Genomic DNA, 12792 nt, shown 5'->3' on the forward strand with positions numbered 1-12792 from the left:
TAAATTTTTAGTAATAAAATTATCATCATTAGTTTTTTGAATAATATAACTGAATTATGAAATTATTTTAGAATATAGCCATTATAAGTAAGCATTAATTAAGCAGATTTCTAATCAAAATAGTCACATCATTTAAGTTGTTTGATTAGAACATAATAATGAGTAGTAATAATAGAGTAGTCTGTGGCCACACTGGGGGTAGAAAAAAAACATCTGTGAGCATTTTATTCATGCCAGCAAGCCAGGTGAGCAAAATGGAAAGGGTTCAATGTTCTTTTTGCAATGATGTCATGTCGAAAAGTGGAACAGGAATGACCATGCGTATTAACACATTATAAGCGGGTAGCGAAATAGACTAAACACGTGTGCGTAGCGGGCAAAAATTCGCATAAAACTACGCATTTAAAATCTAATATGCGGTTCATAAAATAGATGAACTGATGTATACAAAAACATATTTTAATAAAAATTAATAAAACTGCAACAATTTTTTATAATAATATAGTATAATATATTGTTTAAAAATATTTACAATTTATATAAAGTAATTAATTTCTAAAAATTGTTTTTAAAACTAATTAACTTATTAAAAACTAATATTTTTGTACTGTGTGGTACTTAAAAAAACATTCTCCTTTATGAAGAGGCACTTTGCAAAACTCGCACATAAAGCACGTTAAACTTATTTTTTTATGTGTAGCACAGACCCGGCATTGTTTTTGAGGGTGCTTTTTTAGGCCACCAATTGTAACTATTTTCACAATTTTATATTTTTTGGCATCCAATAGTTTGTGTGGTAAATCACCTCTTGTGGGTGTAGATGCAGACGTACTTGGTACTGGATCATCCGAATTATCAATAGCTTTACCACTTATCCAATCTTTGGCAACATCGAGTAAAAAGTTTTTATAACTTTTTTTTGAGTTGTTATTTAAAGTTTTGAATACTCTGAATGCATTAAAATCTTAGAGCATGAACATGACTGTCCTCTTTGTCCATTTTTTTGTGCGCCTTACGATTGAGTAATATGACAAGTATTGGTCAGCGCGGTCGACACCTTTCATATACTTATTGTAATCGACAACACATATCGGCTTCCAAATTTTCTGCTTGGTATTCCTGTTAAAATTTGCGCTTTTGACGATACTTGCGGAATGAATTGTTGTTATCATTCTTACGGGTCTTTTTGATTTCCAGCTATGCAATAGAATGTCTTTTCGGCGACGGAACATGGATTCGACTTTTTTTAAAATTTTATTTTTTTAGGCATTCAGGAAGGCCTCTATTCTTGCGTATCGTACCGCAGCTTCGAAATTTGTGTTGCAACAAGACATCGCTTGTTTTGACACTATTATAGTAATTGTCCATGTAGACATGGTGCCACAAGTTTTCGTATGGCTGCAAAAGTTGCAGAACTGTCTCTTGAAGACGACTGCCATCACCAGCATATATTTTGAAATTGAAAATATATCCACTCTTTGCTTCACAGACCATTCGTATGAGCAGCCCATATTTGTGGATTATAGATGCGTTGTATACTTTGAATGATAATCGACCTCGCCACGGCATAATACTTTCGTCTAATGATAATTCTTGTTGCGGCTTATAAACATTCTCAAATTTGGGTAAGAAATATTCTATAATTGGACGAATTTTTTTAAGCCAGTCTCTTTCATTTTGATTGTTTGAATTGTTGGAAAAATGCCAAGAATACCATATTTGGCCAAAACGATCACGACTTATTACTTCTGCAAAAATTGGGGTTGCAATTGCTCTTTCTGTTGACCAATATTCATCCCTGGTATCTTTTCGAACTTTGCCCATGTAATCGAATAAATCATCTCCTATAAAAAGTTGAACAACTTCAGCTACACTTTTTGAATCACTTGGTATCACAACAACGCCACTTTGTCCTAAAAATTGTACTATAATTGGAGGATTGTCATATTCTGACCACTCCACTTCTTCATTCTCACTTTCTTCAGAATCGCTTGGCGGTATGGGTAAAGTTCTACGTCTTCTAGGATGAAAAAAGTCCTCATCACTTTCACACTCGCTTTCAACTTCTGCAATATCGGCATCACTTGCAATTTGCGATAAATTGTCTGCGTAAACTTCACTGTCACTACCACTATCAGAATCCATTTTTTGCGACAAAAATTTTTGTAATAAAAAAATATTTAAAAAAAGATGTTCGATCGTCAAAAGCTCAATAAAAACTGTCTGAAATATTTTTAAAATATCCGTTTAACATTTCTTAATTAATGAATGTTTTTATAAAAGAGGAAACAATTAGAGATTGCTTAGTCTATGCATATAAATTATGAGCAATCGGAATGTAAACAATAACATAACAAAATTGATGATTTTTTCGTTATCTTTATTATATAAACAAATGTTAAAGAAATTACGTTGAAGAGTCTGAAGAGTCTAAACAAAAAATTACGAGCTAGTCTAATCAGTTTCATATGTAAACCAATCGAGTAAAATTACTTTGTGCCACTTTTAAATTAAATTCATTCAAACGGGTAAAAATACTCGACCTGCTAATAGACAGCAGTCCGCAAAGCAGGTATTTTTACCTGCCCCGCTTGTAACAAGTTAAGAAATGTAGAAAATGTCCAGTTGAAGTCAAATACAAATTTTTAAATGATCACACAGTCATGTCAAAAAAAATCATGACAGAAACAACACAAAGAAAAGCAACATGCAAATTTAAAAACCTTATTTCAGACCCTTTAAAATATTCAGAACCAGTTTCTAAAAGTGATAAATCCTGTTCAATGTTTGATAGCATGAAACAATGTGAAAAGGTATCAACATTTTTTTTTTTTTTTGTATAGTATATTTGTTTTTAATTGTTTATCTAAGATTAATAATGTCATAGGAATCAATTGGTGCACATCTATCTAGAGCTATTTACACAAGTGGGTCACCCATGAGTTTAGTTGATAATAAATACTGGAAAACCTTTTTAAATAACTTATGCCCAGCTTATTAGCTCCCATCTAGGTATGAAGTGTCAAACACACATTTGGATAAAGAATTCAATAGAATATCAAGCAATTTTATAGAATTATTTGCAATAGCAGATTCTGTATGACTTATGTGTGATGGATGGAGTAATATTAGGTGAGTATTAGTTTAATAAATTTAAACAAAAATACGAATGTATGATTAATGCAAATAACTTAAAGATTTAAACTTAAAAACTATTTACATTTTGCAGAAATGAAGCAGTTATCAACTTTGTGTTGACATTGCCTTCATCATTGCCTATTTTATGGAAATCTCTGCCTTCAGGTAAAATTTGCAAAAATGTATGTTTATTTTTAAGAATAAATAATAATACATTTTTTAATAAAATTGTTTTTAACTCTTTCCCAACTTGTAACTTAGTTCTTCACATTCAAAACTTTATCTAATTTTATAACTGAACAGTTTGTAAAGTATTTACATGAAAGTAATAATTATTAGGTTCATCAAGTCATTCTGGTCAATACATAGCAGATGAAATACGAATAATAGAAAATTAATCCTAAAAAAGTTATGGGAATAAAGAAAAAGGCATGGAAACTATTGAAAAACAGCTATCCTTATCTTAACTGCTATGGATGTATATCTCATGGTCTCAATTTGCTTTTTAATTATAAAAATACCTACTCTTTGTGTGTTAATGTCACAAGCAACAGATATTGTAAAGGAAATAAAAAACTCACACATAATAGGTGCAATATTTAAAGAAATTCAAAAATCAACAGTTGATTCAAACATTTCATTAAAACTTCTGGTAAAGACCAGGTAATTGTTATTTTTAAACAAATAACTAAAACATAGATTTATATAGTAATCTACTTTATTTATAAATTTATGTTATTAAACTATGATATGTGATTAAAATCTATTTATTAATAGATGGGGTTCCATTGTGGCGTGTCTTGAGAGTATACAGAAAAATAAACAATCTTTAAAATCTTTGGCCATCTCATCATCAAAGGTTAAATTATTAGTAACTTTTGTTTATTTTTATTAAACTAAGTAAAACCATTAATTTAAATTCTTTTAACAGATTGATGCATGTGAAGTAATATATTCAATTGCTGTAAACTCACCTAATACCAAAATAGATATTCTGATGGCTGATCTAGCAAATTACCAATGTAAAGGAGGAGTTTTTTCAAAAAATTTTATATGGACAACTATTGATCTAACATTTAGTCCAAACTGGTGGAAGGGATTATGTTCATCTACTGAGTTATCAAAAGTAGCAGCAAAAATTCTTCAGCTACAAGTGCTGCTTGTAAAAGAAGTTTTAGCAGTTATGCAAATATTCACAGTGCCAAAAGAAACAGATTAACAAATGAAAGAGCAGCAAAATTAGTGCTTGTATCGCAAAATTTAAAACTTGAAGCAATGGATATGGGTGCAACACAACAACCAATTCTGCCTAAAGAACCAATAAATATTTCAGATAAATCTCATGAATCAATAAATATTTCAGTTGAAGAGTCACCTGAACAAGAATTTGAGTCACTTGACCAAGAATAAGAGTTTTCTAGTCAAAATTCTTCTGTAGATGAGTTTTAGATAAAAAAAGCTTAAAATAAAATTGTTTTTTATCAATTTTTGAATTCAAATTTTGAAAATAACAAATAGTTTGTTAACCATTTTATCAATAAAAAATCATTAATTTAACTCTTTTGTGAACTCTGTTCACGCTTTAATAAAAATAGATTTTATAATAGATTTTATAATAAATTTTAATATAATCTAATATAGAATCTAAAATACTCAAACAAAACTAAATAGAATTAAAAAATAGTTGGAAACATTTAAAAAAGTTAAAAGTAAACAAAAACACTAAAAGGATCTGTAAAAGCCAAAAAAACTCCAAAAAAAAACCCAAAAAAGCTTTTTTGGGGTGAAAAAAACACAACAGCAAAAAATCGTGTTTTTTTGCATCTCTTTATATACATACACATATGCATATATATATATATATATATATATATATGCATATATATATGTATATATATATATATATGCATATATACATACATACATACCATACATACCAAACATACCATACATACCATACATACATAGCAACATGGGGCAAGATGGAAAGCGTTTTGAAAAACCTGAGTTATTGTAAAACTATCAGTCATGAAACAGTAATGCTTTGTCAATTTGTTCATGATACCATAATAATTCATTGCCTGCATTGATTTTTAATTAGCAAGTTGAAAATTTGAAATAAAATTTAAAATAATAAGTTCATAAATTTGTTATCTGGTCACGTGACCGGGGCAAGATGACTTATTTTGCAAATTCTGCTTCCAATTTTATAAAAATTTGAAAAATACTTACTACTCTAACTAAAGTAACACAAAATAAACATGCTCCACAAAAAAATATTTCTTAAAAAGTTTTACCTGAAGGACACCATTCATTTTGAATAACCGGAAGCAAGGTATTTTTTTTTACAGCAAAAAGTAAACTTATGCGCATAAAGTTGCGTTAATAATATTTTAAAAAACCAATTGGCATTTTAAAATACAAGATGGAAATGCAGTTTCGTTTTCACCCATTTTTAAGTTTTTTTGTTGAGTTATTTTATGGAAAGTCATCTTGCCCCATTCGCCATCTTACCCTGTGTTTCCCTACATTCATACATACATACATACATACATACATACATACATACATACATACATACATACATACATACATACATACATACATACATACATATGTGTATATGCGCACACACACACATATATTTGTGTGTGTGTGCGCATACATACATACAAATACATGTATGTATGCGCACACACACACATATATTTATATCTTTGGATATAAATATATATATGTGTGTGTGTGAAACTATTGGGTGAGATATGCAAGTTATATCTCATCCAATAGTTTTAGGAATGTTGTACAACAATTGCACAACAACTTTGTTTTATAATGGAAACATCTTTTAGATTTTTTTTTTGTTTAAGTTTTTTTTTATATAAATTTTTACAAGAATAAAAACTAATTAATTTCTGCAATAGTTAAACAAAAAAATCGCACAGCTGTTGTACAATATTTCTCAGTATTGCAAACCAAGCTTTATGTAAAATTTATGTTTTTAAATTTCTTATTAAATAATAAATATGAAATTAAATGATGTTCTTATTTAACTTTATTAATTCTTTCTATTGAAAAGTAATCTTTTTTTTTTACTAAAGTCAGAATGTTTTTCATTTTTTATTTTTGTTCAACTGTGTTCACATTAGTAATCGACCAAAATTCTGTTTCAGTATTGGTTTCTGTCGAAATTTCAATTTGAACCAATAATATTTTTTTGTTTGGGTATTTTTAATAAATTCGGTAAATATCTTGTTATGCATAATTAATTGTCCTTGTTGTTATTTTTTGCTATTAACTTATATCGCTAACTTATGTATTAAATCTCAATTTGTAATACACGTGTAATCAATTCTAACATAATACAAGTATGAAAAATCAACAAATATAAAATTGCATTTTTAAATAAATTTTTCTCATGAAATTAATTTTGACTAGCTGAAATGTCTGTATTGGTTTCAGTAAAATATTTGCCGAAATGTTGGTGTTGGTTTCAGCTTTTTTTCTGTTTCGGTCAATCACTAATTCACATCCCCAAAAGGGCAAAAGGGATACTATTGCTGAAGGGGCTACCTTTTTGTTTTAATCAATTGTTGTTACAAGCCTCTCTCAACTCTTAACTCTGAAACAAGAGTCTTGACTTTTATTTATTATTTTATTATTGTGATTTATTTTACTTTTTTAAATACTATTTTTACTTATGTTACTTATAATATTTAATTTTATTTTTAATATGCTTATATTATAATATTTATTATAATATTTACTTATTTCACTTGATATTTTATATTATTCATATTATTGTTCATAAATTGCATAACACAAATTTTCAAAAAATAAAAAATCTCCGACAAATATTATTAGCATTTTTATTTTGACTTTTTTTTAATTACATTAATAACTTGCCAAAAATTATCAGTTTATTTTAACTTATTTTATTTTAATTTCAATTACATCAATAACTTGCCAAAAATTACCAGTTTATTTTAACTTAATTTATTTTAATTTTAAATTATTAAAAACATTTCATAATAAATTTGTATTTATGAAATTCATTTGTAGAATAGAAACATATTAAACTTATTTTAAATAAAGTGAAAAATGAATCTGTTTACAATGTTGCACTTCTTAACAAGACCTGGATTTGACATTTCTTTTTATGCATTTTCACAAGTTTTTGATTGAACTCACTCCTTAAACTGTTGTTTACAAAGTCAATTTATCAAATTGATTTGACAAATTTATAGATAATATTAGATTAAGTTAAGTTAAGATTAGTTAAGGCCAGGTGTTAAATAGCAAATGGTCTAAAGTGAATGGCTGACAGAAATAGACAAAATTTTGACCAAAAAAGTGGTTTTGTTTCCAATTCTGTTTGTTTGTTTTTGTTGTTTTTTAAATTCTTTTCACAAGTACTCTTTCAAAAGTATTTTTAATTATATTAACAGCATTAGTAATATCAAAAGAAACAGAAAATACTATAAAAAGGAAATCAATGTTAATTTTCAAACAACAATTGAATATGTATACATAAGTAGAATAGTTACAATTATAGTAGAAGTAAATAGTAATAAGATGTAACAAATTATCATAAGATAAAATTAAACAATCTATATGGGGAGGAAGATGGGTATGATACCCCATCCCCCTTTTTTTTAATTTTTCAATCATACATCAGCATATTTGGAACTATTAGTACCTTAAGTGGGCAAATTGGAACATTTTTTCAGATTTAGTTGGCAAAATGCGACTTGGACTATTGATATCCAGTAGTAAGTTGGAGAATTAGAGGGCTTTTTTTTAAATTATAAGGTAAAATATGATTTTTAATACCTAATATAAGATAAAATGTGACAACCTATTGTAATATAAAATATGACAACCTATCATAAGATAAAATGAACAACCTGTTATAAGATAAAATATGACAACATGTCATAAGATAAAATATGACAAGCTGTCACAAAATAAAATATGACAACCTGTCATAAGATAAAATGTGACAACCTGTCGTAAGATAAAATGTGACAACCTATCATAAGATAAAATGTGACAAAAAAAATGGTTTATAACAACAACAATAACAAAATAATTAGAGATATTATCTTTTATTTATTCTTTTACTTTTTCTTTAAGTACTTGTTACTATTTTTGTATTAAAACACAATAAATTGGAAAACAAAGCAAAATGAAGATTTTGATTTTGATTTTGTTTGTTTTATGTCAACCTGTCATAAGATAAAATATGACAAACTGTCATAAGATAAAAAATGACAACTGTCATAAGATAAAATATGACAACCTATTATAATATAAAATATGATAATCTATCGTAAAATAAAATATAACAAACTATCATAAGATTAAAACAATATTAAATAAAATAAATAACAATAATTTGATAAACATTAAAAAATCAAGTTAAAGAAAAAGTTCATACAAGTTAAATATCTTCACATACAAGAAAATAAAGGAATGATAAAATAAGATAGAAACCCAAGTTTCATTAAAAATGACATAAACAAAAACATAACAAATAAAAATAATATTAAAAAATAAACACAAAAAGTGTTTATAGCAACAACAATAACAAAATAACTATTTTGTTTTATGTAATAAAGCATCCACCTGTCCAAGTACAATTTAATTTTTGGTCAAACCTGTTATTAACCAAACCTTGATACTTTGATGTTTGCTATTAATTTTTAAAGTAGATAACTACTGCTGATAAATATTTTTAATGGTTTTTGTTTAGCATGGATGTATATTGGTTTGATTGGAGCATTCCTCTTTATATTGCTTCAACTTGTACTTCTTGTTGACTTTGCGCATTCATGGAATGGAGCCTGGGTAGAAAAAATGGAAGAATCAGATTCTAAATTTTGGTTTTTTGCACTTGTCAGCTCAACATTTTTAATGTATGCTGTCTCTTTAGCGGGGATCATTTGTATGTTTATTTTCTTTACTAATTCTCCAACATCTAAATGTGGTACAGAAAAGTTTGTTGTAAGTTTTCAGTTGGTAATGTCATGTGTGATTTCTTTTATTGCTTTGACACCTGCTGTACAAAACAGACAACCTCAATCTGGTAAGACAATCTAAATTTAATATGATATTAATTTTTGTCACTTTTAAAAAATAAAAAAACAGAGCACTTCTAAAAGACTTATTTGTTATGGTTGTTTTTTTTGTTGTTTACAATAGTTTTTATTGTGTGTATTTATAGTTTACGTTGTGGCTAGCGCAATGGTACCATTGCTTTATTTTTTTATCTTAAAGTCACGGTAGTAAAGTTTGATTGGTTTATTTTAAGTCATGGCTGCGAATATTATCGGTCGATTATGAAAGTTTTATTTGTACAAGTTTAAAAAGAATTGCAATTCTAGATTGTACCTATAGCATTGTGGTATCTCATTGATTCATCTGCCACAGTGATCAAGTCCTTCACTAAGAAAAATGTTTTTAGATGTTTTTTAACTATTTTTTATTGGAAGTTATTATTGTTGTATATTGAAAGTTACATTGATTTTTATTATTTACATACATCGACTGATATAGGGATAGGCGCAGTGAGTGTACATGCATCCACTGATTTAGGAATAGGCAAAGTGGAGCACGCATACATCGACTGATTTAGGGGTAGGCGCTGTGGAGCGCACATACATCGAATAAAGGTTTTGGTTTGGGCATGCATTCTTTAAATAAAAAGAAAAAAAATCAGCTAATCAGAAATCATTACCGTGACTTTAAGAAAAAAATAAAAGTAACGGTACAGTTGCGCAAGCAACAGCGCTTAGTTTAATGTATAACTGTTCGTTTACATACATTAGCTATAACAATTTAGACACAGGTGTTAAAAATATATATAGCAAAATATAAACAAAATTTTTAAAAGTAATGGTTTGAGTTCTCTACTAATTTTTATACACTGTATTGTAAGAAAATTGTAAGAAAAATAATAGTGTTAGGCTGATTTTGATGATTTAATTTTGTTGTCTGTAGCAGGTACTTTTTATCTATCATTTTTATTTATCGTTGCTTATTAATAATATTATTAGTCAAATTACTGAAATGTTTAAAACATGTTTTTAAAGTAATTTATTTTACTAAGACTTATTTTAGAAAAAAATTTCAATGTGTGTCATTTATGTTTTTTTATTAAATTAATTATGTTTGACAAAGTTTGAATAAAAATTTATTTTTCTAATGAAAAACATAAGTTTCAACGTAATTAATAATTCCTATGCCCATCACGTGATTTAAAATTGACTAACACGTTTAAAAAAAATGATGCATTAACATTTTGAATTGAAAAAAAATGTAATTTTAAAAACTCATCTTGAATTGAGAAAAAAAAGTGATTCAAAATGCGACTGTAACATTTAAATTTTTTTTGATACATTTGCATTTTGAATTGAAAAGAAAATGTCCTTCAAAATGCAAACAAAAACATTTTAAAAAACAGTGTAATTGCACTTTGAAACTTTTTAAATTGCATGCATATCTAATTCAGTTCTAGTTGGCTTCTTTTTATTATGTTTAGTAAAATTATACTATGCACTGTAGTGCATAGTATAATTTTTTAAATGTTTCTTTTAAATAATTACAAGAATGAAAATCTTCATAATTCAAAACAGGGCTCAATTTATTTTTTATGTCTTGGACAAAATGTCTAATCAAAACTTGTTTGGGTTGAACAGTGTCTGATCAAATTTTTAAAATAAAATTTTCCTAAGTTGTATGGAACCAAGTTATGCAATCAAAATCTGTGTTATTTTATTCAGTTTATTTAACATTAGTCAAGAGAAGTTTCTTTCCTTATTCTTTAGAATATTTCATCTCCTTTTTTATTGTATATTTTAGTAATGTTTTTTTTTTAACAATTGGACAACGGCTGTTTTGATGTTATAACAATTTAAATGCAATTTAAAAAATCTTTACGTTACATATAACTTATAATTGCTGTTCTTTTTTAAAGTTTTTTATTTATGCGAAGGCTTTAAATAAAATTAAAAATTCATTATAATGATCTTTAAAACAAATGCATTATGTGTAAATTAAATGTTATATTAAAATTTTTTTTAGGTTTGTATTTTTTATGATAATTTTAAACGTTTAAAACTATTATTCCGTATCATTCTAAAAATCTTTTAAAAGATTATTTTATGAAGTTACTTTAAATTATTTATTATATATTATTATTATTTTTGTTTTTATTTTTATTTTTACAAAGAATTGTTTAATAGTTTTTTTTTTTAAAGTTGATTTTCTAATCAAAGAATGAAATGATTAAAAATTACTTTTTAAAAAAAAAATTTACTATTTTAAAAATATTTTTTAAACTAGATTACGTTATATTTTGTGTTACGTAACTTTTTGTCGAAAAATGCTCATACAAAAAAAATTTGTTATAAATTTTTAAGTTTTCGTATGCATAATTAGATTTTTTTTATCATTTTGAAAAATGAACTTAAAACTTTCAAAAGTTAAACTTGATATCATTGAACTTAAAAAGTTTTCTGGTGTAACTTTTTAAGCTGATCAAGAATCTTTTTTTATATTAAATTTGCTATTTAGGAAACATGTTATTAGTAAAAAACAGAAAAGGAGAATTGTGGGATTGAATGAAATATGCTAATAGTAAATGAAGCAATAGCTCACTTCTTAAATGCGGCTTTTTTTAAATTAAATCTCAAGTGACCAATAAATCTCGGAGTATAACTTTTTTGTATTGATAACATTTTTTAAATGAGATTTCTCTGAATTTAAATGAATGACATTTACTGACTGCTTTTATTAAAGGGGTCCCCAAGTGCCGAGACCAGTTGTGTTCATATTAAAGAAAATGTTTAAAAAAATTGTTTTGGCTAAATTTTTTTGATTAAAAATAAATAATGAATGCACACCATTAATTTTAAAATTCATATTTTAGTCGAAGCTCACTGTCACCACTTTTTTTTGTTCTTGGAGTCTGTATAATGTTAGCCGCAATCTGCAGACTTGATAATTTATTTCATGCATGTTTAATTCATAACAGTTTCGATATATGACGTCATTGCAATATCTTTTTAAGATAGTGTTTTTTTTTAATTTGTTTAAAGATATAAATATTTTTTCTACTACAATCAGAAAATCAAATATTTGTATAAATTTTTACTAAATCACAAAAAATATTTGTGACTTAGTAAAAAATTATACTAATATATATATATTTTTATATTAAAATTTTTTTTACTTGCTTTCTTATTACTTTGTTTTAGAAGCCAGCCAAAATCCTGACACAATTATATATATTTTGTGATTATTAGTGTTCGCAGGCAGAGAAAAAATAAAGGCAGTATGCCACAGTTTCTCGTTTTATATAGTTAATATGGTTTAATAGAGTTGTTCGTTTTATGTTTAATTTACATTTAGTTATAGTTTAACTCTTTCATTACCGCAAGCCTCTGGTTGCGGCTTTCGAGTATGCTTCACAATTTATCTTGTTTTGTACATAACTTTCCATTCTAAACACATATAATTTGTTTGTTCTAAAGGTTTAATTAATTCTCTGCATAATCAAGAAAAATTAAGAGCTATATTGTGTAATTATAAAAAAGTTATCACTTAACAAAGTTAAAAAATCTTGAATATTCCTTCATAAAAAAAAACTTC

General features: G+C 26.5%; 1 protein-coding gene across 1 annotated transcript in view; it reads left to right on the forward strand.

Annotated features, from left to right (window-relative positions):
• Positions 1 to 12792, forward strand: part of LOC136085783 (probable serine incorporator) — a 43439-nt gene that overhangs the window by 15378 nt on the left and 15269 nt on the right. Inside the window, exon 3 of the mRNA XM_065807233.1 lies at positions 8894 to 9226. Coding sequence (XP_065663305.1) covers positions 8894 to 9226 — 333 coding nt within the window. The remainder of the gene's footprint in view (positions 1 to 8893; positions 9227 to 12792) is intronic.

This window comes from Hydra vulgaris, chromosome 10, assembly GCF_038396675.1.
Source record: "Hydra vulgaris chromosome 10, alternate assembly HydraT2T_AEP".
NCBI classification, from domain to species: Eukaryota; Metazoa; Cnidaria; class Hydrozoa; order Anthoathecata; family Hydridae; genus Hydra; species Hydra vulgaris.